We start from the raw sequence: 24,340 nt of genomic DNA on the forward strand, positions 1-24,340 counted from the left end.
CCCACTCCCCCCAGACCCGCCCCTCCAGGCTCCTCCCTCCCCCCCAACCCGCTCCCACTGCCCCCAGACCCACCCACCCCAGCCCCTCGCTCCCGCCCCCCCGACCCACTCCCACCCCCACTCACCGATGGGCACCAGCGGGTTCTCGCGGCTCTTGCGCAGGAACTTGTCCCGGAACCCCTCCCGGTGCACGGGGGTGGGGATGAAGCCCTCGATAAGGGGGGGGCTGCTGGGGTCAAAGGGCGGCGGGGAGCTCTGAGCCATGGTCACCACTCCCGCGAGCAGCACAGGAAGGTGACGGCCAAGGAGCCTCCTCAGCCACCGTACTTGGAACGGAAGTCAATTGCAGCCGTGGGACTACATATCCCAGCAGGCCACACGGTTGCAGCGGCCGTGTTAGCGCAAGGCCTTCTGGGATATGTAGTCCACCCCAGACCGGGCCCTAGCGAAGGTCTCAGGGAAGCCCTCACGGTAGAACTACATTTCCCATCACGCCCAGCGCTCGGCCCAGCCCGGCGGCCCTGGGGTCTCTGACTGCGGCCGCGTGAGTTCGGAGCCGCCGCGATGCCGAAAGCCAAAGGGAAAAACCGGCGCCAAAAGTTCGGCTACAGCGTCAACCGCAAGCGGCTGAACCGGCAGAGCCGCAAGCGGGCGGCGCCCCGTATCGAATGGTGAGCGGGCCGGGCCGGGGGCATCTGGACCGAGGGGAGGGGCTGGTGGGGGAGCGGAGCGGACCGGGCCGTACCTGGGCCGGAGAGGAGGTGGGACTGGGGGGGAGCGGGGGGATCTGGACCGAGGGGAGGGGCTGGGAGGGGGGAGCGGGCCCGGCCGAAGTGGGGGGAGAGGAGGGGCTGGGAGGGGAGGGAGGGGGGGGGGTGGGGGGAGGGGGTCGGGGAGGGACTGGGGGGGAGCGGTGGGATCTGGACCGAGGGGAGAGGGTGGGTCCCTGCCGTGGGGCAGAGTGGGCAATATTCTGGACTCCATTGCTGGTTAGGCTGTGCAGTGGGTCGGGGGGAGGCTGCGCCCCTCGGGACAGCCCCCCCCACCCCCCACTAGGGTGCGAGCCACCCCATAAAGGGGTCACCGGTACTGCATGAGAATTAAAGACCCTGCTCCTGGGAGGGTCTGCCCTGGCCACAGAGGGGGTGGAAGTGTGGGGTTTCCTGAGGTTCCTCTGGCCAGACACAGGTAGTGGGAACAGGGCTCTTGCTGCATGGATGGGCCATTGATTGATGTGGTGATGGGTGTGAAATAGCCACTTTCCTCCCACTTTTGTCTCTGGCCAGCTCCCACATCAGACATGCGTGGGACAGAACCAAATCCGTGTCTCAGAACCTGGCTGAAATGGGGCTGGCTGCAGACCCCAACAAGGCGATTCCCATCCGGAAAAGGCAGCTACCGGTAAGTACAGCATAAGAGAAACACACTTCTCCCAAGTATCAGAGGGGTAGCCGTGTTAGTCTGGATCTGTAAAAAGCAACAGAGAGTCCTGTGGCACCTTATAGACTAACAGACGTATTGGAGCATAAGCTTTCGTGGGTGCAATCTGACGAAGTGGGCATTCACCCACGAAAACTTATGCTCCAATACATCTGTTAGTCTTAAAGGTGCCATAGGACTCTCTGTTGCTTTTTACACGTCTCCCAAGGGGCTAAACCCCATGGATCAAGAGGGGGCCCAAGGAGTGGAAATGAACATAAGGGAAAACATCAGCTGGGTTATCTGGCAAAACTCCCCAACTTGGATGGGTGACAATTCTCCAAGGGCACTGGTGGATGCCCAGTCACAATAGGAGACCCCTAACTAGACTGGACAAGGTACTAGAAAATCTGCCCTGCCTTGGTCCCTGGTGTGTGGACTCAGTGGGGTCTGCCATCTTGATTCTTTCTCTAGTGAGTGTGTGTGTGGAGGGCGGGGGTGGCAATGCAGGGAGAGCTTACGCGCATGTGCAAGGAGCTGCTGTCTCTTTTCCTTGGGGATTCGTTAGCCAGGGGCAGTGGGGTTAGCCTGGAGACGCTTCACTTGGCTCAGAGGGGCAGAAAGCAGGGATCAGCCCCCCTCTTTGTTAAAGCAGATGCTGTCAGGCCAAACTTGGCCCTAGCAAATATTGTCACAGGGCTTGTGATCAAAAACCTGAAAGCATCTATGTTCACATAGGCATTTCCTCAACGTGGGCAGTGACTCTAGGCCAGCCACACGGCATAAGAAGCGAAGGGTAAATGAGGCTTTTCAAACGCCGAGGTGGTCGTAGTTACATGGACTAGGAAATGTGTTTAAGCCGGTCAGTGGTACAGTGGCTGGCTGGGGAAGGAACAGCCACCAAGGCCATGTCTGGATGCATGAGCCCCAGGTGAATGGAGTTTTCTTGAGCGGTCTCGTCTCCCATTCAATGCAGGTGATGGACATGGAGGTTGATGGCCAAGACAAAGGGAAGAGAGTCGTGCAGAAGCCTTACGTCCTGGACGGTTGGTACCACCTTCCTCTGGTTCGACGAGCGCTCGCGTTGCTGGCCACGGCAGCCTCTGGGCACTGCAGTTCCCACTGTGCTCGTTTCCTGTGAACGAGGTGCAGCTCTCAGGCTCCTGGGTGGGCTGGTAACTTGCCCTCAATTGGGCAAAGCTTGGGTATTTGCTCTTGCAGTAGGCACCCTTCAGCCGGGGATTACGGATCCCTGCTGTGCCACGACTCTGGCATTTATTCTTATGGAGCCGCTGCTTTGCCACCGATGTCAGAAATGGCTTTAGAGCTCTCTTGTGGGGGCAGCCAGCAGAGGGAGCTCAAGTAGCCAACAACCCCTGTTCCTAGAGCGGAGCTACCACTGGTTCATATGCTCTGCCCTGTGCCCTAGGGGAGGATCCGTCTGATGGATTCCCCTCCCCACTCCTCTGGGCCTTGCCTTGGTTCTTCTCACCAGGAGAGCTCTGATCGTTCTCCGAGACCCACTGATCTCTGGTGCTCTTTGCAACAAGGAAACAAAGAGGCAAACCCTGTTGGCTTCTTGTCACATCAAAAAGGGGGTGGGTGAAAGCTGGTTTCTGTAGCAGGACTACAAGCCCCCAGGAGCATCCTGGGAAGCTTCCTGCAGAGGCAGCTCCTCCCGTCTGAGGCCTCGGAGACGTAGTAGCGTGTGGCTGTGAGGTGGGGGATGACGGTTGCGCCTAGTGTAATACAGGCTGTTAGGGAGACTGTCCCATAGTGATGGGTGAGCTGGACCTTGGCCTAGCTGGGTTTTGGAGTCATTAGCCCCTGAACATCACCAGCCGAAGCCCTCAAAGTGTCTGCTCTGGCAAAAGCGTCAAAGGCCCTGCCAGCTTCTGTCCCTGGCTTGGGATTTAAGCGCTCGATCTCTGATCCCCCAGCCAGGGCATCTCTCTTCATGCCAACCCTCCTGCCTGCTCTCAGATCTGAGCACTGGAGCTGGCCACTGAGCCGATGAGGCAGACACACATCACATGCGGTAGGCGGCCTTGAGTCTGGGAACTTCGAACGCGTGTTGTCTGCTCTAAGCCACTGAGCTGCAGTGCCCCGGGTTACTAGGTGTTGGTGTCTCTGCCGCCACGAACGGGGAGTGGCCATTAATGTGGGACGTGTCCCCGAGATAGACTAGCCACTGCCAGTGACGATGGCTCAGTCTCATTTCCACAGATACCAGGTCAGGGCTCCTTAGAAACACTGCATGGTTCTGTCTCTTGTCTGCCTGCGTCACTGTGTCTCTGCTTGCGGTGCCTAGAGCTGGAGTATGAGGCCAGCCTCCCGGAGAAGAAGTCGGAGACGCTCTCCAGAGACCTTATCGATTATGTGCAGTACATGGTACGGAACCATGGCGAGAACTACAAGGTGGGTGGTCCCTGCCTTTGCGGGGGGAGGGTTGGAGGAGGTGTCTGGGAGCCTCTGCCTCAGTGCTTGTGGCCAGTGGGAGAGCGACAGGGCAACCCCATCACGGCAACTTCTTAGCCGTTTGGGGGGCAGGGCGGCGAGAAGCAGCCAGAGGTGTTCTGTGCCCTGGAGCCTGCATCCCAGTCTGGGGGCTCTGTCAGGGAAGTGGCTCTTTGAATCTCCTGGTTTGCATCTGAGTCACCTTTGGGCTGCATGAAACTTCACCCAATCTCTAACCACACCTGCCTGTGAGTGGAGTCGGGTGGGTGGCTCGAGGTGCCACCCCTGTGCTGCGTGCAGCCGGCCGTGGAGGTGCTTGTTCTTGGGCTGTGGGGGTCTCCTGGATGTCTGCTCCATCCAGCCCCCACGAGGCAGCTGCCCTGACTGTCCCCTCTCCCCACCCCCAGGACATGGCTCGCGATGAGAAGAACTACTACCAGGACACGCCCAAGCAGATCAAGAGGAAGATCAGTGTGTATAAGCGCTTCTACCCGGAGGAGTTCCAGGCTTTCACTGCATCCCTGCAGCAGGTCAAGATGGACCAGCAATGACTGCTCCCACCCTGTCCTGTTGGACCCACCCGCAGCTGCAGGTCCTGTGCTGCCACTCCCCAGGCAACCAAGGGAAGATTGCCTCTGCCTGCTGGTGCCATTTCACCCTTCGCAGGCTGGGGCTCGCTGAACTAGAAGGTGGGAACGAGCGTGCGCTAGAACGGGCTCCTCCGTACGGCTGCTGGGGAGTCAGCTGCTGCCTCACCCTAGTGGGGGCGAAGGGAAGAGACCGTCTCTTGTGTCCTGCAGCTCCGAGTTACAATAAACCAGCGTGAATACACCCGAGTGCAGCTGGCTCCAGCTCCTGCCTGCACTGTGTGGAGTCGGGGTGGCCCCGGCGCTGACCCAAGGAACTGCTCTGGTTCTTCACGGGTGGTGCTGTGGCCCCCTGTCCGGTGCAGCCATGGGGCGGGATTGTTCACAGTCCCCCTGCAGGAGTCCACAGGGCTTTGCTGCTCTCTGCTTCGGAACAGCAGCCCTGGGAGTGGGAGGGTGCTGCCTTTCCCCAGCGCTACACGTTCACCTGCCGGGACGCACACTTGCCCTTATCTCTACAGAGTGATACTCGGGCCTCCGGGGGTCAGGAGCCAGATTAGCGATCAGCGGTACCCCAAAAGCCACAGTCGTATGAATTCATCGTTCCGTTTACTATCGTACTCGTCGTATTTAAACAGTCTGACAGGGAGAGATTTCGTTTTTATAGGTTATTCTCACAGCAAAACGACTGACCAAGTATTTTATCAGCTGCAAATGGTTAATCTAGTAAAAGCATCCTGATTGGTTAATCCTGACGTCAGGTGCTGCAAAGAGCCACTCACTGCTCCTGTGCCTCAGGCTGATTGTCACTGGCCCGAGAGAACCCCTGTCCCTCCAGGGGCTCTTCAGTGGTACAGCAAGGAGGGTGTCATCCCCTCGCCGCCTCGGTGCTACTGACCCCGGGCTCTGCTCACTCCGCCCCGCACCAGATCCTTCTGCCTCTGCCCTTCTGCAGTTCCAGCCCCGGGGCTGGCAGCAGCAAACGGCCTGAATGCAGTAAAGTAGCGCTGCACCAGTGGCTCCTCCACCCCCTCTTAACGCAGGGCGAGGGGAAGGAATGGGGGTACCGCTCGGCTTGGGGAAGAGTCACTCCCCAAGGAGCATCCAACCAGCTCCAGAAACCGCCTCTCTCCCCTTCTCCACCCATCTGCTGCGGAGCGTGGGGCAGGCCGACCACCCTACCCATGGCTCTTCCACACGCAGGCTGGGATTACAAGCCAGGGAAGCACCTGGCCCTTACGCAGCTGGAGACAGGAAAGGGCAGATGCACCCCTCCTGTGGAACAGCAGGTGCCTGCCCCTCCCTTGTCTCCCAGCAAGGCACCTCCCCCTTCCCCTCGCCCCCTGCCCCACCCTGTTTCAGCCACTGATCTGGGGGTGATTTAGTCTCCCAGTGGAGCTTTGCTCCGGGCCCATTACAGGCCGGTAGGTGCCGCGACTGCCTTTCCTCACTGCGGGGGTGCGTATGTGAGTGCAGGGAAGTGAGTGCAGCCTTTTGCTTGGCAGCTGGACTGGCACCAGTGCCTCTGTCTGTCAGGCACCTACCCCATCTGCCCCCTGCAGCAGCCCCGGCCACATGGGGGATTCTGCTCCCTTCACACCATGGAAAGACAACTGCTGCCTGCCAGAGAAGAGCCTCGTTGCAGAAGCTCCTATGGCCCCTCCTCTGCCCCATTGCCCACCCTCCCTGGGCCAGGAAGCACCCACCAGGCCTGCCTGCGCATCCTTCATTTAGAGTTGTCAATTTAAATGTCATTTACCTGGGGCACAACCGTCTAACTGGGCTGCAAAACAGCAGGGCCTTTACGGGCTGTGGCATTGCGGGGCCCCTTTTGTGCCGCGTGCACCAGGCTCAATGGTGCCCATCCGCCCCTGCTGCGCGGGGTTAGGGATATTGTGTGTAAACATCACTGTGCCCCATCTAGAGGTGGGAGACTCTGCCCTTGAGCTGCCAGGGGACAAAGGCTGTTCTCTCCTCTCGCCACAGATCCATGACTGGGCCGGCCAGCTGCGGGCAGCTTGCATAGGCCCCAAAGGAGTGCATGGGAGTAGAGCGGCTCTGGCCCGTCAGTGCAGAACCAGCAGTCTCCAGTCCAGGCAAACACGAGCAGCAGCAGGGTCAGTCCAACCTGCTTGTCCCTAGGGTGTGAAGAGCACGTCAGAGCTGGGAGAGCAGTTCCACCAGCAGACTCTTCACGTGCCGGATGCTGGTGGCAGTGGCTAGCGCGGCGTGCGTGGCACTCGTGGGCAGCAGGAAGCACTCCCTCTGTTCGTTCAGCGTGTGCAGGGCCAGCTCCCGGTGCAGCTCAGCCGCGCTCAGGGCATCACTCTTGTCCTAGGAGAAACCAGGACCAGCTGGGTTTGAATGGTGTCACCCAGCTCCTTAACCCATGCAGCTCCCCTTCCGATAGGGCTACGCAGCGGGCACCCTGGCTCGGGCTGGGCAGGGCCCTGCATGGATGGAGCTGCCGGGGCTGATGCCCGTTCGATGTGGGAAAGGTGGCCCCAGAAAGCGATGGGTTTGCACTTGGGCATAGCTTCAGAACCCAAGAACTAGAAGGGATCCCTGCAGCGTAGGGCGAGCCGGACTGTGACGCTCAGGGTGCTGCTTGGGCCAGAGGACTGCAGATTAGGTGAGCCTCAGCCCCCTGTTGCATTGAGGTTATTTCCATAAATTGTGGTTTCCAGGGGAAGAACAACAAACAGTAGTGCCAGCTAGAAAGCTGGAGATCTGAGTTCTCTGCTTGAACTAAATTCTGTTCTCTACAGGTTCTTATACCACTCTGAGCACTGGGATTTCCTCTGTCCTGGGCTTCTCTCCTCCTCTCCCGGGGGCAGAAGTGTGTGCAAGAGAGGGGGTTGTTGAGGCTTTTCTATATGCATTGTGTGTACACACACATTAGCAAAGGCGAGGCCAAAGAAAGATGCCTTTCACTTTCTAGTCTACGGTGGTTCTTATACCGCAGTACTGGAGCGCCGTCTGAGCAGCGGTGGGGAGGTTTGTGAGGGTCCTTAGTTCTTGGACTTCACCTGTCCCCTTTTGGGCCCAAGCCGCCCTGCCTCAGGGGTTTGAAAATCCTTTGCTACAACTGCCTTGTCCCAGGCCAGCCAGAGCCGTACCAGTTCCCAGCGGGACGAGATGCTGCGATTCTGACCTGTTTATTGGCCAGGACGACCAAGGGCAAGCGAGGGTCCTCAGCCAGCAGCCACTGCAGCTCCTGTCGCGCTGCGGGGAGGCGCGGCCTGTCTGCAGCGTCCACTACGAACACCAGCACGTGGGCCTGACTCAGGTACTGGTTCCAGTAAAACCGCAGGTTCTGGCTGCCACCAACTGAGACATAAAGAGCCAGACGTCAGCTACGCGGCCAGCCCAGGAATGGGGGGTGGAGGGGTCAGGGGAGCATTTCGGGGCCCTGCACCCCAGGCTTAACCCGGGGAGAAGACATGGGAAACACGGTGGGGGGGTGCTTTGTTAAACGTGTTTCCTGGTGGCATCAGGAAGGAGACAAAACTCCCTCCTGCAGTGGGGGAGAAGCAATGCGCAGGGGCCTAGGCATCTCTAGCCAGACTGAGAGGCCCTGACCTACGCAGGTGCTCTAGCAGCTGGTGCCCAAGACAAACAGGGAGTTGAAGGTCATTCCCGGGCAGGTGGCTCCGAGTGCTGGGATTCTCCAGGTGGGCCAGCCCTGTGGACTAGTTTAAAAGCTCCTTGCTCTGGCAAGAGGTCACCCCCACCCCGCCAAAGGAGCCCAGGGCCAGACTTACGTTCCAGCAGGTCGATCTGGAAACCGTCTGTGTACACTTGGACTGAGTTGAAGCCCTGGGTGGGAGCTGTGCGGTCCTTGGCTGCCTCGCTGGAGATGTAGTGGAGAACGCTGCTCTTCCCAGCTCCCTCCAGGCCCAGCACCAGGACCTGCCGCATGGAGAAATCCAGCTGCCAGGAGAGCAAGGGACTGGAATTAGGAGGAGCGGCTGATGCAGGGCCCTGGAAAGGGAAGGGCGGCGTTCTCCCAGGTAACTGAAAGAGGTGCTGCCCAGGCCTAGGCCAAGCACAAACAAAGGAAGTGGCCCCATGGTGCCCCATATCCCCTGCAAGAACCACAATTCAACATCAGCCCCCTCGCCCCGTGCAGGGCTGGGTGCCACCCACTGGCAGCTTGGAGCCCTGCACACTGTAACTCCTGGGGTCCACGGGTTATGGCAGGGGGTGGCCAAGCAGGGGTCTAGCAAAGGTCCCTCACTGACGAGGTGGATAGCGAGGGGGTTTACCCCACAACTTCAACCTGCAGTCTCCAGCTCAGGTGCCCTCCTCTCCCTGCCCCAGTATGTGCCCTGTGGGCTCGCCCTGGCCTGGCACAACCTGGGGGCTCTATGCCATTTCCGTAACTGGAGGGGACTTGCTGCAGTGGGGCAGGCGGGGGGGGGGGGGAGATGGGGCTGATGCCAGGCCATAGCCACATCCAGGAAGCAGCCCCAGCTCGCCAGCAGAATAGGTATCCCAGGCTGCTCTGCAGTTAACCCTTTGAATGCCAGGACCAGAATGCAGCGTGGGGAGGAAGCAGGGCGGGCACCCAGGGTGCAAGCCACAGACAGGGCGGGAAAACCGGGTGGAAACAGGTGATGTGTAAAGCCTGGCAGGGTGGGGCTCGAGGGCGGGCACCACATCCACTCCCTGACTCACCTTAGCTGGCCACCCAGCCTGTCCGGGTTGGGGGGTGCAATACAAAAAATCGGGGGACGGGGGCACATGACACCCCCGTCACCTCTGGGAGGAAAAATGACGGAAACGACCGGCAGGGGCAGAAATATGCTTGCTTGACCCAGCGCTAAAACGCCTAGTGTGGGCTCTGGGGGATGCAGACAGGGCTGGGTGCGGGGCCGGGGGAGGGGGCCCCCTCACCCAGTGCTGCAAAGAAGCGGGTTTGGGGGGGGCAGCCACTGACCGGTCCCAGCCACAGCTGGGCAAGAAGGGAGGTGCCCCCAGCCCTGGCAATGGGGCGCACGGCTTTGCACCCGCGGAGCCCCTGTCCCGGAGCAGAGAGCTGGCGCCCTGCCGCTGCTGCTGGCAGGGAACTTGGGGGGGGGGGGGCCCCCCCCCGGGCGCGGCCCGGGCCGGGGCCCGGGGCCCCCCCCCCCCCCCCGGCTTTACCTGTCCCGCGGCCAGCGGCGGCTCCCAGCGCGCCCCCCAGCGGCCGCCGCCGGGGAAGTAGGTTCTCCAGGCGATGAAGAGGAGCGAGCCCAGGGCGGCCACGGCGGCGCCCAGCGCCAGGCTCAGGTGTCCGAAGGCGCCGGGAGGAGCCATGGGAGGCCGGGCGGAGCTGGCAAACGCCGGCCGCCCGCAGGGCTCGAGCCCCCGCCGGCCGGGGCGCCTGACCCCCCCCCCCCCGCTGCACGTGGCTGGGCCGGGCCGCCAGCCAGGCTCTTAAAGGGGCCGCGCCGCTCTGCTCCCGTCGCGCGTGGGGAGGAGGCGGGCGGGCGAGTGGCGGCGAGCGAGGTGGTTCCTCTTCCTGTTGCTGTTCAGAGGCCAGGCGGGGTGGCTCCCGTGGGCTGGGCCGCCGGCCGCCAGTGGATGTGAGCGCGCGGGGCTTGCCCACGCGGGAGATGCTCGCTGTGCTTTGAGGTGCCGCGGCTACAAAGGGAGGGTCAGGGCCGCCCACGAGCCTTGGCTGCCCGTGTGGGCTAAACACGGGACTTAGCAGGGGTTCTGCAAGAACCCTCCAAAGCCCCCACGCGTGCTGGCGGCGGCTGTGGGTGGGGCACTACTACTCGGGCCGTGTTTCTCAGCTCCCCCTTCGGTGCACTTTGCCCTGCTGCTCATGCCACGTAGGGGCCCACCCGTCTCGGCCCGTGGCCGCTGCTGCCGCACCTGGCTGGCGTACTGTGGAGCACCCGCTCCAGTCCCGCAGCGGGGAGGGCGGCCAGTGGAGCCGGGTCCGGGCACTTCGGATGGGACCCGCGGGGCTCCCGGCAGCCCGGACAGCCGCGTTCGCTCTGCCCCTCGCACCGCCTGCGAGCCAGCCACGCGCGGACCGGCTCGGACCGGAACGTCCCTTCCCGGGACCGGAGCATCGCTGCTTCCTGCCCGCGCTGCGGCCGCTTCTTTGGCAGCGTTTGCTGGCCGCTGTCGGCGCCAGGGTGGTGGGCGAGATGGAGCCCAGGTCTGGCCAGTGCTGTGTCACGCGTGGGCTGCTCCCGCGTGCCCAGACAGCGGGGCCTGGGGGGAGACCCGACGGCTCTTCCTCCCCCGCGCTCGGCGGCTGGCAGCCCCTAAACACGTTCCCGGGGAACCCTGGGGAAGCGTAGCCAGGCTGCAGCCCCCCAGAGACCCTGGACTGAGCCCCCCACGTGACCGTTAAGGGGCTGCGGGGCTAGTTCTGCGGGCCCCGAGCCTGGGAGCGAGGGGAGTCTGCTCCCGCTGAGCGCTCCGGGCCGCGGGCCCCACCGGGCCGAGAACTACAATCCCCAGCCTGCCTCGCGGCGGCCCGCCGCCGCCATCTTCCACTCCGCCACACCGAAGTCTCGCGGGATCGTAGCCCTACATCTACTCCGCCCAGCCCCTCCCCCCCACCGCGGTCGCTCAGCGGGGGCTGAGGGGGAGACGCGGCCGGGCCCGCGCCATGGAGCCTGCGAGCCGCCCTGCCCCACGCCCCGCCGCCGGCGGCCTTCGCCTCCTGCCGCTGTCCGGCCCGCGGCCCCGGCCGGCCTGGTAGCGCCGGGCGAGAGAGCCCAGGTACCGGGGGCGGGGGAGGCCCGGGGCTGTGGGGGCGGGCCCGGCCCGGGGGGGGGCCCAGTGCTGGGCTCAGGTGCCCGAGGCCGGGCCCGGCCACGCGCAGAGCCGGGGGCTGTGGCCGCGCCGTGGGCCGCGGCGGGTCACGCGTGGGCTGCGGGGCGGGCCGGGGAGCGGTGGGCGAGCTGCTCCGCCTGTAGCTAGCCAAGGCTGCTGAGCTGTGCCCCGCAGAGGCTCTGGGTTCCTCGGGCGGGTCCCTAGCTTCAGCCTCAGCGGGGCAGGTGCCTTTCTGGGGTCGCCCTGCCCGCTTCGCGTCCCTGGCACGGCTGCGGTCAGGTGTCTCTCCTGGCTTCTCCTCCTTGTGTGCGGTTCCTCTCGGCTCGTAGTGTGGACAGGGGCGGTACGCACGGTGCTGGTCACGCATCTCGCTTCAGGGCGGCTTCCTGAGTGGAATATTCTAGACCAGCTCCTTTGTCATCCCCTCGTCTACAAATACAGTGTTGACCTGTCCTTCGAGTTAGTGTTTCCTGAGCTTCTCTTGGCCCCTATTTACTGCAGTCTTAGTGCCTTTTGCCGATAAAAACATTCTCTATTATTTTATCAGGTAACGGGAATCAGTTCTGGCTTTCCATATAGAGAAACATCTGGATTACAGTCATGGCTTCAAGACAACCAGATATGCCTGGTAAAAGTAATTCTTTCCAGTAAATGTTAGTCCAATCACTTATGTGATTGTTAATTGTGAGAAGACCGGGTTTTATTTAGGCCTCTAGTCTGGATCAGGTGTATAGCCTGGTTAGGATATTATTTGATGCTAGTGTGTCAGCTTTTAAATAGTGCCACTGTATCCATGCTCCTGCCAGGGAATTATTTATATTGTATCAGGGCCTACAAACACATCTGAAAGGCTGTATCCTGAAGACCTTGAGGTCTAAAACAGTGGTTCTCAACCTATTTACTAGTGTGGGCTGCATATGCACCTCTCTGTGTTATGTGGGCCACAGCCACACAATGTCTATACTGCCTGTGTGGCCCTGAGGATGTCGTTTGGGCTGCAGCTGTGGGTTGAGAACCACTGATTTAAACTATTCTAGTTAGTGACTGCCTCAGCCATGACACTACTGATACATTTCAGAGTAGCAGCCATGTTAGTCTGTATCCGCGAAAAGAACAGGAGTACTTGTGGCACCTTTAGAGACTAAATTTGTTAGTCTCTACGGTGCCACAAGTACTCCTGTTCTTTTTACTACTGATAGACAGTCACATGACTGCTTTTGTCAGAGTTGGCTACTGTTAATATGACTGGACAGTTAATTTGCAAAGTCTAGAGAATTTGTCATGCTCCTCCTATGCAGAAGAGGGTATGAAAGATGGAGTGGGGAGGTGTTCAGCAGTGATGCCCTCCCTAGTATGTGCCTTGTGTGCTCTCCACGCTGGGGTATCTAGGTCTGGTGCAGCCTCCTTCTCACCCCACAGCTGCTAGAACTTGTATTCAGTGCTTTCCATAGACCCTGCTAGGGGCCCTATCCCTTAAAGCCATCCAGAGACTGATGTTAATGTTCCTCCCCCGCACCCTGTTTAATTAGGGAAAACTTGTGAGTAGATTTGTTGAGACCTGACAAAGTGTTGCATAAAGCAACAGAGGGTCCTGTGGCACCTTTGAGACTAACAGAAGTACTGGGAGCATAAGCTTTCGTGGGTAAGAACCTCACTTCTTCAGATGCAAGTGTTGCATGTTTTCTCTTCACCTGAGGGTCTGAAAAAGCTGCTTGATTGTTTGGCACTAATTTACCTGATCACATAACTGGGTCTTGTAAGAATGCATGCTACTTGCAAACTCTTTTTTGGTAGAACAACCTTCCAAAACATGTAAATAAACTCAAATTCTGAATTTCAACAGTGCTTTTGGATTGCACAAATAAGCTCCTAACTGTAGGACCACGTTAGAACTATTACTGGTTTAGCCATATACAAAGTTGTCAGTCTTTAATCTCTCAACTCCTGCATTGTTTAGAAAATTGCGCTGCTTTTTCTCCCAAATCCGACTCAGTGCTCCTGTTCAATGGCAGTCTTACCACACAGATTTTCTTTAGTCATTGGTGAACTTTGCGCTTTAATCCACAATATATGCAACTGCTTAACAGATTGCTACTTAGAGTGATGTTGCTTGAAGTACTACTGTTAACTGTGACTGACAGATGTGAAGCAGTAGTTATGGGTAACTTACTTTGTGATTAAAGTGTCCCATCTAAGCTGATAGTTGGAGTGAATCTAGTAAAACAAAACAGCTCCTAGAATTTTGCAAAGGCTGCATAATTCTGACTAGTGTTTCTTACGAAGAGGTCTTAATAGATTTTAAAGAATCGGTGTTCTTAACCAGTACAGAGATAATCCAGTTTGATGTGTCCAAGATGCATCCCACTGTGAAAGCTGCCATCTTTGTTCTTAGCTATTGAGCATGGCTCTGGAGGGCTTCTAGGAAAGATGTCCTTGCCTATTGGAATGCATCGTCGGGCATTCAGTTATGATGATGCCCTGGAGGATACAGCACCGATGACTCCTCCTCCTTCAGATATGTGCTCCAATGTCCTGTGGAAACAACCGGTCATCCCAGAGCGCAAGTACCAGGAGCTTTCAAAGGTAGGCACTCTAGAATGGGTGAGGAGATGGCAGGGAGGTATCTGCTGGATTCTAATTGGATGAAAACCAGGAACTCTTCTGGATTAAGCAAGAGACTACTACTTTAATTTGACCTGCAGAGGTGGATCAAAACTGGGAGTGTTTTGATCAAGGACAATTTCCTGATTGATATTAGAAATGTAGTTCTTGTGCAGCTTGAGTCTGACTGGAGGGGTAGATAAATATCACAAGAGTGAAAGCCAACCAATTGAGAAGGAGGGACCTTTAGTCAGAGTGCTATGCAGAATCTTGGCCAACACTGACTTAACACTAAGGACTAACACAGACCTGCTTTCTCTAAAATGTCAACTTCAACACGCCTCCCCCTTAAACTCAATACATATCTTCTGAAACCTCCAGCAAAGCCAGAGCTGACATTCCTGCCCCCCCACTCCTTTTCTTTGGGTGCTGGTAGCCTGAAAAAGTTATTTCCCTTTCTTTCATTAGAAAGAAACACAGGCATAACTCCAATTGCTTACATGTTTTTAAAGGCAACCTCTGAAGAGTATGAGTTGGTCCTCTGTGATTCTGTCCACTTAAGCAAATGCATAGTGTCTGTTTATTCTATGGTCACCATTCTCCAAGAGCTTGTCTAAACGAGAAACTTGCGTGGGTGTTAAGGTGTGAATTTAAACGGATACAGTTAAATCAGTGCAAGAGGCATGTGGCTGCTCTTTGGGTATAAGAGCAGCTTATTTGGTTCGCTAGCGCTATTAGGATCAGGTTTAATTACACTGAAGCAAGTCACACTAGTACTGAAATACGTGTCCATGTAGTCCTTTGAATCGGCTTAAACTGGTTTTTATTCTACCAGTGGAACTTCCTTGTGAAGATAAGTCTTAGGTTGGAGCATGCTGTAAAGAAGCAGTGCCCAGCGCTGAGAAGAGTAGTACCCTCTGGTCAAGCTGCACGAGTTGTTTGTCAGTTCCAAAGGTGCTCTCACTTTATAAAGTAACACATTAGAATCCAGCAGACACAATCCCCAGAGTCTAGTTAAGAATGGCAAAACTTTGGGTTTAAGCCACTTGATCAAGTTTAGAATGTCTTAAAACCAGTATGAAGTATTGGAGTAGGGCCTAGAGTAATACTATTGAACTTTGAGCTCCATGACTTGTATGTGGGTCTGATCTCTCTAACCAGGATGCTGGCTAGCAACTTTAGTGCCGTCTGTCAAAGAATCTCCTTTCACGGAGAAAGACCTGCCACATGGTTTGGTCAGATTGGGCCCCGAGTGGAAAGAGAAGTTGTTGGTTCTGGTTTCCTCCCCAGTGACCTTTACCATTCAGACTAACAACCTTCTGGCTGTGAGCCCAGTGCTTTCCAAATCCATGTAAGAATGAATGCCTGTTGTCAATCGATAACAGGAATGTCCTATCATGGAAGGACACTAAAATGTCCATTTCCTTAAGAACACTGAAGTGCCAGTTATGATTGGTCTTAACTCTTAAGCAACACAAGTTGACGTTTTTGCTTGACTGGTTGTGTTGGTTAAAGCCCTGTTGTGATGAGAATTCAGGGAAGGGGTGTAATGCTCAAGAGGTAACTTTCTCCCCTTTGTCTTAAACTGTACCCCACTTCCTCTGCACAGGTTGAGGAAGGGGAGACTAGCATGTATCCACCTGTCATAATCCCCTCATCGTCCACTGAAAGTGTGAACAAGGTCCCAGTTGTGAAGGCCAAGGCCACTCATATCATCATGAATTCTCTCATTACAAGTAAGAACTCTGATGTATTTGTAATAGGCTATTTAATAGATATGGGAGTGGGGTATGTGCTGAGATCACGTGCAAGGCTACAGTCCATGTGACCAGATTTCATGGCCTAATTCTTCAGCCAGCCTCAAAACCATATAGACCGAACTATGGAATTTGTGTAGGATAAAACAATTTTCGTGCACTTGAGGGGGCCTCACAAGCTTTGCAGGTGCATTAATGGAAAAAATGCAGGAAATGCTGCCCTAAATCAAGTGCTGGATGAATAAATCTGAAACTCTGAACTTTTTCTAATGTTGGAACTGGGTTGGTGATGGAGGTGTGGCGAAATTGGTTTTTTACAATTAATGTCTGCTGCAGTGTTTTATAAATAGTCTTATTTTTGTTACAAGGATCATGAGAGCAGGTGCTGCCAGCTGTCACTTGTTTGCTTATTAGCTCATTCTGTTTAACCAGTAAGTGTGACTTTTAAATTGGACCAGAGCGAAGGGGACGATTGACCCATCAAGCTAATAGAGTACTTAAGTATAACTCATTGGCTTCATGTATTCGTTGTCAGCAGTGTAGCTGTCCTGAACATTACAGGAACTTTGTGCTGTTAACAATAAGGCTTTAGATTGAGTGGGTCTGTAGTGCAGCAAGATCTGCTTGCTCCTTATGGGTAGATGCTAACCACTAGGATGTAACTTTGTCACTGGATCTTACTTTATTGCTGCCTGGCTACCTAAAGCTCAAACTTTAATGTTCAAGGAATACTTCTAGCCCTGTTGGGTTTGTCTTAGCCGCGTGTTCTGGAAGCTCACAAAGAGCATGTTGTAGTTGTCTTTGAAGCTCTTTTATAGAAAGCTGGCAGACCTGAGCATCTTGCTAAAAGCAAGTCGTACAAAAAAGTCAGCAGTGAGGAACCTAGTTCTAGCTGAAGTGTAGCTTCTGTATTGCTTTAATGATGGACGAGCATTCTGTAGGAAACCAGCTAGGTCTCAAAACACAGTTTTTCCATCACATAAGACTTTACCAGTAGTTATAAATAAGAATTCAAACCTTCAAAAACCACTAACATTTTTGACAAACTTTTCTGAGAGACTGCTGCATTAGCTGTTCAGAACCTGAGTCTGAAGTAAAGAACTGGCAGCAATACTTGTGTATATGGAGTTTGGATGCACTGGGATTATTCTAAGTGGTTATCTTAACTACCTGGAGTTTTAGAAATATTCGAATTCAGGAGCAACACGCTTTCACCCTTCTGGCTGAGATGTGCTTGTGACAAGCCCTGTGATTTGGGAGCAGTCTTACTGCAGAGTTCTGAGTTGTTCTGTTTACTAAGAACCCCAATGACTAACATGTCTGTCTGATCTGTTGAATTATAAATTGTATCCCTCTAATCTGTTTATCGCATTTGATCTCTGTGCTGACTCATCACAATGCTAAATTCTGGATAATGGAAACCCCATTTCTCAATTTCTCGTGCTGCCGTTGCGTTTCCCAGAACTGCATGCAGGCAGCAGTGTTTTCCTCTGGTTTGTGTGAATGTCTCATCTTGTCTATTCTAGAGCAGACTCAGGAGAGCATTCAGCGCTTTGAACAGCAGGCAGGGCTGAGAGATGCTGGATACACTCCCCACAAGGGCCTCACTGCTGAGGAGACAAAGTACCACCGTGTGGCTGAGGCACTCCATGTAAGACATTTGTCTCCTACTCTGCTTTGGCTTTCTTGTAGTTTTGTGTTCTGCTTTACCTCTGCCTCTGAGGGACTCAAATAGCCCGGAGAGTTCGGGAAGGGCTCATGGAACTGTTTTGGGGCTTACTCTCACTGTTCGTAGCTGTCAGTACAACTCTGTATTGGTAACAATGGCTGGATTTTTCTATTTAAATAGCCTGTCTCGGCTTCGCTTCATAGTCATGCATTTCACTAGCTTTGCAATGACTAGGGACAATCTGTGGCTTCCCCAAAATTTAACTCTCAGATTCTAGTAGGTGAGTCTTTAGCATGTAAATAGATGTGGCTGTCTGTTACAGTATCCCTCAAATCACAATCAATTGTGAATCCTTCTTTTCAGTGGGGGGGAATCCACCCTGAAGATAAATTTGTGAATCTCTGTGGCTAGTGGACCTCTCTGAGGCTGGACATGCCATCCTGCCATTGGCACAGCATGTGTTCAAAAGGATGTTAATACTTCTTAAAATACATGAATAAAGCTTCAGGGTGTGAATACGATTGCCAATTCTGGCCTTCCCAAATAACTCATTTCTGCTTCCTGTCTTTGTGCAGACTCCTCTGCTACCTCCATTTCTGTTGCTCTCCAGGGCATGTAAGAGACCAACTGTCTTCAGCTCCCCTTCCCCTTAAAGGAGCAGTAACTCAGGGCTGCTCCACTACCTGCCTCTCTCATTCTGCAAACAGATAGCTGTTCTAACTACTCGGTTACTTGTTTCCCTGTCCCCTCCAGAAAAGAAGCCAGCAGGCTCCATTCCCCTAGGCAGTCTCTACTTTGTAAGGGAACAGATTATTGGCTTTTTAAATTACTGAGATGCTTGTTAATGTTGAAACGTGCAAAAGATGAGCAGTTTCATCAGCTGAAGTGCATGATTTGCAGAACTCTAAGACGTCTACACAACTCCTTCCTGCAGCAGTTCACTGTAGTAATCTTGAACTTCTCCTGTAATATTTTTCTTCAGATATCATGGGCAAGTAGAGTAGAAAATACCCCCCTCCCCAATGTAGGATTATAGAGGTCTGTAGTGATTGATAGTAATTATGAAGGAGAACTACTTGGAATGTCATATTCTGCTTCAGTGATGCAGAGCTTGGCAGATGAAGCTTACATAACTGTGTAGCCATTCTGGTCTGAATGTATTTCTACTTCTCTTACAAAGCACTGAATTTATTCCTCTCCTGTAGTCTTGGCTTCAGTGTCTTTGACTGTTAGACTGAACTATCAAACTTCATTACACCAGAAGTCAAGAATACAATAGATGTGAGTGCAGCTTTTCTCTAAGAAGTGACTCTTAAAAAAAAAAAATAAAAAAAACCACCCCTGTGATCTCATTTTCCATTTCCATATAAAACCTGCTCAGCTTACAAATAAAGATGTTTGCTGCCACGGCAAATCCAAGATGTCATAGAATCCGATGAGGGGGAAATTCCTGAATCCCTCTTCAAACCATGACTGCCCTCCACGATCGCTTTGTGCTGTCTGGAAGAACTTGAAATAATCTGGTTGGTGTATACTGGGTCACTGACATGTCTCCTGTTTGCATAGGCAGGAAAGCATTTAGAACCCTAATGCTGACAAGGCTTACAAATATTAAACAATGAGAACCCATTTAGAGGTAGTAACTAGATAGATGAGTTAAATGCGTGAGGCCGGTGGGTCTTGTGGCACCTAGCCATGACCGTGCTATTAGTGAATATTGCAAGGATACCAATGTTAATAGTTCTTTGGATAAACTAGCTTCACTGCAGATTCAGACTACCTCTTCCTTGTAAATGCCCGTCAAGATACTAACAGAGGGTAGTGTGAATCTAAAGCGTGTATGACTTTGAACTGTTACCACTGGCTGCCTTTAGGCTGGAGTGGATAACTCAAGACCTTATTCCAGAAATACTCTGGTAGCTAAACTATGACCGTCTGAAATGGGGAGCTCTTACTGTGTTGAATACACTCTAATAGGCACTCTTGCATGCAGACCTTGTAACACACCAAGTTGTAACTCCTGGTGTACTAGTCCATCAATTAAAGGGGAAGTGGCATGCTCGTGCTGAAACTGGCTATTCTTTACTCTTAACCCTCTTGTTGAAAGGTTTATATTGATTGTTTTCCTCTTGCCCTTTCTAACAGAAGTTAAAGATGCAAAGTGGAGAGATGGCCAAAGAAGACAAACAGACATCTTCCACTCAATCCACTCCAAACACCACCCCCCACTCTTCTCCCAAACAGAAACACAGGTACAATTCCACACAGGGCAGTTCCTTGCCTCCCAGGAGTTGGTTTCCTTAAGGCCACTTAAAGTCAGAGTTGCAACAGAGAACTTTCCTGCCCAGCACTGGAGAAGTCAAATATCTTATTGAAGGGGTGGAGTTCAGAGCCTCCCCTGGATTCTCTGTAGAAATATTCAGTTCTGAATGTTCAGATGGACTAGATTAGTATGAGAGCTTCTAGAACTCCTTGTGGGTGCAAATTCTTTCTACTGGGGGTGGGCAGACACATACATGTCCATGGATGTAGGGAAATGGCTTTAAAGCAAAAGGCCTATTCATGCTTGCTTTGGGAATGGATGCTTCTGGTGGTCCTATGGGGCCAAAAACTAAACTCACGTTTCTCCTACCTGTTGTTACATACTCCAAATGACTCTTTTCCTCCAGGGGTTGGTTTAGTCAGGGACCCTCCAGTTCTATCACTGGCTCAGACTTGGTCTCCATGGATTCTGATGGTGGGGACAGAGACAGAATATCCTCTGAAAAATGGAGCCTTTTTGGACCCAGAGCTGTCCAGAAATCCACTAATGACCCAGGTATGTGCCCTCTAGGAGAAGAACCCTTCTCAAAAGCTGCCATAGGTAGTGGGAGATGACAGTGCAAACACTTAATTCAGAGAGTGGTTACAAGTCATCCATGTGAACTGTGCACCAGTGATGCTGTCACTACCCCTAAACTCTAACTAGTCAGTGACAACTAGCACAAAGTGGCCATACACAGCTTTCCATACAAACGTGGCTGTGTTATGTGACAGCCTCGCAGCCTTTATTTGTAACTGCATCTGGTGCTGCCCAGGCCTTTTCTCAGTGTCTAAAACTCGAGCATCTTGTGCATGTGCCAGTGGACACAGCCAAATGGCAGGTGGCCACTGTTCTCTTTAGTAACCTGCAGCCTCTCCCTGATGTGCTTAAGGGCTGCAGAGCTGCGTGGAAGGCAGACTGTCAAATATATGGCACCACACCTGTCTGCAGCTAGTTATGAAATTATACCATCTCTGCCTTTGCATACCAGCAAGACGCTATCTGTGTGTGTGACGGTCCCAGGGGACACTTCTGCATGGATCTTTGAGGAACATGCACTTTAGGGCACTAGCTACACTCCAGGGGAGCTGGGAGGGAAAACAATGTGAAATGATGCTTCTGTGTGTGCCTTACATACATCAAGGCAAGACCTTAACCTTCAGTTTTAAGAGCCGCTTCCTGATGTTGCGGACCTTGATGTGTGAATGTTCTGTAAAACCTGAATGAACTGGTCAATATTGGACTTTCCTGTTTATCTGCTGTAACAACTTCTTCCCTCAGGGGCCTTTACCGTCCAGTCCTATAAGGGTGCCCAGAAGCCATCCCCAATGGAGCTGATCCGTGCCCAGGCCACCAGAATGGCAGAGGACCCAGCTACCTTCAAACCACCCAAGATGGACATTCCTGTTACGGAGGGGAAGAAACAGTCGGCACGGTCCCATAACCTCAAACCCCGGGATATGAATGTGCTCACTCCCACGGGATTCTAGGAATATCGTTGCCTCCAAGGAAGGATGCTCTTGGTGTCTTCATAATGGATTAAAGGGTGGTTTCGGGTATGCTTCCCCATCCCACTCTCCTGCACAGTTACCTAGGAAAGTCTTTCTTCCATGTCAGAGCACTGAGGAGACAGAAACAAGATGTGGAAAACAACCGTCACTACTTCTGTAGTGCAGCCTGAATCTCCTGCTTTTTTAGAAAGTTTCTGTAATAGCACCAAGTCCATATAAACCGACCTGTATCGGCTGCAGTCCTATTACTCTGTACAGCAAGAGAGTCCACTGGGAGATGTGTGCTGCTCTCAAACCTGAAAATCACACCTTGTTGGGAGACCTCTTCCTGAGCATCTCGCTGTGCTGAGTGGGCTGTCCTGCCCAGCTGTTCTAGGCTTCTACTTCTCCTCAGCTCAGGGCCCTGGACAAGTTGCCAGAAGGACAACATGCTTCTCTCTAGGATATAGACGACACCAGCAGCTGGTGGTCTTGTGCTAGAGACCAAAAACCTCCAGCCAAGCCTGTAAAGAACTGGAGCATTCACTGAAGTTCTCTATCAAGATTCCCTTACATAACCATGTAGCTTCCCTGCTCTGCAATGTCAGTTTATAGTAGTTCCACATCTAGTGTTTTTCTTTTTGGGTTTCTTTGTTAAAAGGGTAATTGGTTCATGAACAGTGACCATTCTAAAGATCAGCCCTTAGTGTTAAATTCTGCTGTGCGGTTCTGTACTGGTGCTTGGTGGCAGGGGGGACCTTTACTTCTGCTGTCAAAGGGCTTCATTTTCCAGAGGGCCCAGAGGAGGAAATGACCAGAGCTAGTGTGGCTTGAACTAAACCCTTCATTCTCTTCTCAGATCTTTGCATGGTAACACCATTCTGCTGCTTTCAGTGGGGAGCACAAATGGAATGACAGTTGATGTGGCACTGTGTCTCAGAGCTCTAGTTGTATATGTGGAGGGGATGTAGCAGTTAGAGAAAGGGACATGGACAATCCCTTTTTGGTAGGATCTTTATTTCTCAACATCAGATTCATGCTTGCAGGCATTGAGGGGGACTAAGGGAGAATTTAATCTTAAACATTCCTCCTGTGCTCTGGTAAGACTTAATATTTTTCTTAGCCTAGATTTATACACATACCTTCACGTCTCTTCCTCCACAGAAGTGGGGAAGAAGCTTTTAAGTAGCCTCTAATTCACCAAGCAGTGGAAGGAGGCTTAGTGTGAAATCTCCATACCTGCCCTGTGGCAAACTGGTCACTCCAGATTTCTTTAGATTCCTTGACCGGTACTGGCCTGAACTTTACCCTTTCCGTAGTCATCACTGTAGCAGTCAGATGGCATGTAAGGCCCAATCTTGTTGTAGCCAGTGTTAAAAGCCTGTTATACTGAAATGTCTTTCCTTGGAGCTCCAAGGAAAGACCCGTCCTGACCGCACTGCAGTGCTTAGCTCATGTCCCCCTTGAGGAAGCATGGCTTGTAGCACAGCTTCATTTCAAACTTCATCACTAATGGCAACACCAGTCACATAGGTGTTGCATTGATAGCACCAAGGACTCCTACCCTAGTAATCATTTGTCATTATGGATTGGAAGTGTGTATGATCAGTGGTAATCAGACTTCTTTGACTTCCATTAATTTATTTGTGCTGTTTGTGCTCATGTCGTATTTTTTTAATGTGCCTAACCTTTACAAGAGAATAAAAGCCCTTGTGAATGGAGATATGTGGTGGTTTTTGCAGCAGCACAGCAGGTAAAGTGCCTGAAGGAAAGAGGAGCAAACCTGATCTGCACAGGGCTCCTTGCTGAGTAACTAGTGAACTCTTCTGTGGCCTTGGCTATGCTGGCAATTCACAGCGCTACACTCGCTAAGCTCAGGGGTGTGAAAAAACACCCCCTGAGCGCAGCGAGCACACTGGCGCTTTACAGCGCTGCAATCAGCGCCTGCAGCACTGCACGCTCGCTCGCAGCGCTGCGAGCTATTCCCCTCGGAGAGGTGGAGTACTTGCAGCGCTGGTGGCGTGACTACACTCGCGCTTCATGTGAATCCGCAAGTGTAGCCAAGGCCTGTGTCTAATCTGTGACACGTAGGCACAAGTCTGGTCACAGTAGCATCATTTATTTATTTTTGCATTACAATGTCTATTGCTTTGTACTATCCCTTCTTGAAAGGAAGATAGTGGTGCTTCGTCTGGGCCCTAAGGGATCCGGGGGGGCGGAATATGGACCTTCTGTGTTACCCTTCCTGGGTTGCTTCCCAGCACTGCTCTCTGTGCTTTTGGTCCCAATAAGGAAAAAGGACCCAAAACAGCGAGCCCCAGCTGGGTTCAACATACAATCCATCCCCTTTGGCAGGAGCCTGCAGGGTAGGTCTGCATTCCTGCCCCCTCGGAGCTGGGGGCTGGGCAGGTGGGCCCCTTTTCAACTCTGTCTCCAGTTGAGCAGGGTTGGAGGGGCGAGGCTATCTGGGCCCAGTATAGTCCTTTAACCCCTTCTGTCCCCGTGTGGGGTTTGTACACTGCATTGCTGGGGTGTTTTGAGGGGGAGGTGTTCAGATAGGATAGTGGGGCCATGTGAGTGTGAGAGGGGCACACAGATCGTTCTGAAACACTAAACTGTCCCGTCTCCCCCTAGTTCCTGGGTCTGCCTCTGCCACTTCAGAGCAAGGTGTGCTTCCTGATGCCTTGACTGCAAGGAATAAAGCCACTGTGAAAGGAGGCGGGGGAAGGAAGAGAGAATTTTCCAGTCTTAGCATCACTTTCTAGGTTAGCTCATCTCTAGAGGAAGTCTATTGTAACTAGTTTAGTTTGTCACCAATTTGCTTTACCTGAAGCTTTAGTCCGAAACTCCAGATGCCTAATACAAACTTGCATCCTATGCTCAGCCGCTATTGTCAGGGCAGGACACGTGGATCCAAGACAGCTAGCTATCTTTGAATACTGCAGCCCAGGACTAGATGCTCTGAAGCAGAGGTGACCCTGAGGGAGGCGTGGCTTCCTCTAGTGGGCAGGACACATTGGAAGCTGCTCTTGGCTGTACTATGTAGGGATAGAGGGTTGATAGGAAAAGCTTCCAATCAGTGAGATGCTACTTTACTAACATCTAGAGCGGGGGTGGCCAAATAGGGTGACCAGATGTCCTAATTTTATAGGGACAGTCCTGATTTTTAGGCCTTTTTCTTATATAGGATCCTATTACCCCCCCCCCCCCCCCCCACCCTGTCCTGATTTTTCACACTTGCTGTCTGGTCACCCTATGGCCAAACCGCAGCTCCC

At 53.4% G+C, this 24,340-nt stretch overlaps 4 protein-coding genes across 7 annotated transcripts in view; 2 read left to right on the forward strand and 2 right to left on the reverse strand.

Moving 5' to 3' along the window:
• Positions 1-342, reverse strand: part of HIGD2A (HIG1 hypoxia inducible domain family member 2A) — a 6,430-nt gene extending 6,088 nt beyond the window's left edge. Inside the window, exon 1 of the mRNA XM_034778484.1 lies at positions 126-342. Coding sequence (XP_034634375.1) covers positions 126-264 — 139 coding nt within the window. The 5' untranslated portion in view covers positions 265-342. The remainder of the gene's footprint in view (positions 1-125) is intronic.
• Positions 343-494: 152 nt separating this feature from the next.
• Positions 495-5,162, forward strand: NOP16 (NOP16 nucleolar protein). The gene is made up of 5 exons (XM_034778483.1): positions 495-671; positions 1,287-1,401; positions 2,396-2,465; positions 3,731-3,837; positions 4,284-5,162. The coding sequence occupies exons 1-5, from the start codon at positions 565-567 to the stop codon at positions 4,425-4,427; spliced, it is 543 nt and encodes a 180-aa protein (XP_034634374.1). The 5' UTR covers positions 495-564; the 3' UTR covers positions 4,428-5,162.
• A 648-nt stretch (positions 5,163-5,810) lies between these two features.
• ARL10 (ADP ribosylation factor like GTPase 10) lies at positions 5,811-9,823 on the reverse strand. The gene is made up of 4 exons (XM_034778482.1): positions 9,612-9,823; positions 8,228-8,396; positions 7,618-7,793; positions 5,811-6,797 (listed from the first exon to the last, which is right to left on the reverse strand). The coding sequence occupies exons 1-4, from the start codon at positions 9,762-9,764 to the stop codon at positions 6,621-6,623; spliced, it is 675 nt and encodes a 224-aa protein (XP_034634373.1). The 5' UTR covers positions 9,765-9,823; the 3' UTR covers positions 5,811-6,620.
• Positions 9,824-11,021: 1,198 nt separating this feature from the next.
• KIAA1191 (KIAA1191 ortholog) lies at positions 11,022-22,786 on the forward strand. 4 transcript variants are annotated; one of them, XM_034778477.1, is made up of 8 exons: positions 11,022-11,192; positions 11,794-11,874; positions 13,639-13,829; positions 15,457-15,583; positions 17,131-17,255; positions 19,419-19,525; positions 19,943-20,091; positions 20,857-22,786. In XM_034778477.1, exons 2-8 carry the CDS (start codon positions 11,847-11,849, stop codon positions 21,063-21,065), a joined length of 936 nt encoding a protein of 311 aa, XP_034634368.1. In that variant the 5' UTR covers positions 11,022-11,192; positions 11,794-11,846; the 3' UTR covers positions 21,066-22,786. The 4 variants fall into 4 exon arrangements, with proteins under 4 accessions (XP_034634368.1, XP_034634370.1, XP_034634369.1 ...); XM_034778479.1 differs by lacking the exon at positions 11,794-11,874 and having other exon boundaries at positions 11,023-11,192; XM_034778478.1 differs by lacking the exon at positions 11,022-11,192 and having other exon boundaries at positions 11,443-11,874.
• Positions 22,787-24,340: the final 1,554 nt, after the last annotated feature.

This window comes from Trachemys scripta, chromosome 8, assembly GCF_013100865.1.
Source record: "Trachemys scripta elegans isolate TJP31775 chromosome 8, CAS_Tse_1.0, whole genome shotgun sequence".
Lineage (NCBI taxonomy): Eukaryota > Metazoa > Chordata > Testudines > Emydidae > Trachemys > Trachemys scripta.

Bases quoted from the DNA above. Each gene is read 5' to 3' on its own strand.
- ARL10 (XM_034778482.1), bottom strand. From the start codon at position 9,764: ATGGCTCCTCCCGGCGCCTTCGGACACCTGAGCCTGGCGCTGGGCGCC. The intron at 7,794-8,227 runs GTAAGTCTGGCC...TTTATGTCTCAG, and splicing joins CCAGATCGACCTGCTGGAAC to TTGGTGGCAGCCAGAACCTG. The intron at 6,798-7,617 runs GTCAGAATCGCA...GGTTTCTCCTAG, and splicing joins TCGTCCTGGCCAATAAACAG to GACAAGAGTGATGCCCTGAG.
- KIAA1191 (XM_034778477.1), top strand. From the start codon at position 11,847: ATGGCTTCAAGACAACCAGATATGCCTG. The intron at 15,584-17,130 runs GTAAGAACTCTG...TGTCTATTCTAG, and splicing joins CATGAATTCTCTCATTACAA to AGCAGACTCAGGAGAGCATT. The intron at 19,526-19,942 runs GTACAATTCCAC...CTTTTCCTCCAG, and splicing joins TCTCCCAAACAGAAACACAG to GGGTTGGTTTAGTCAGGGAC.
- NOP16 (XM_034778483.1), top strand. From the start codon at position 565: ATGCCGAAAGCCAAAGGGAAAAACCGGCGCCAAAAGTTCGGCTACAGC. The intron at 1,402-2,395 runs GTAAGTACAGCA...CATTCAATGCAG, and splicing joins TCCGGAAAAGGCAGCTACCG to GTGATGGACATGGAGGTTGA. The intron at 3,838-4,283 runs GTGGGTGGTCCC...CCCCACCCCCAG, and splicing joins ACCATGGCGAGAACTACAAG to GACATGGCTCGCGATGAGAA.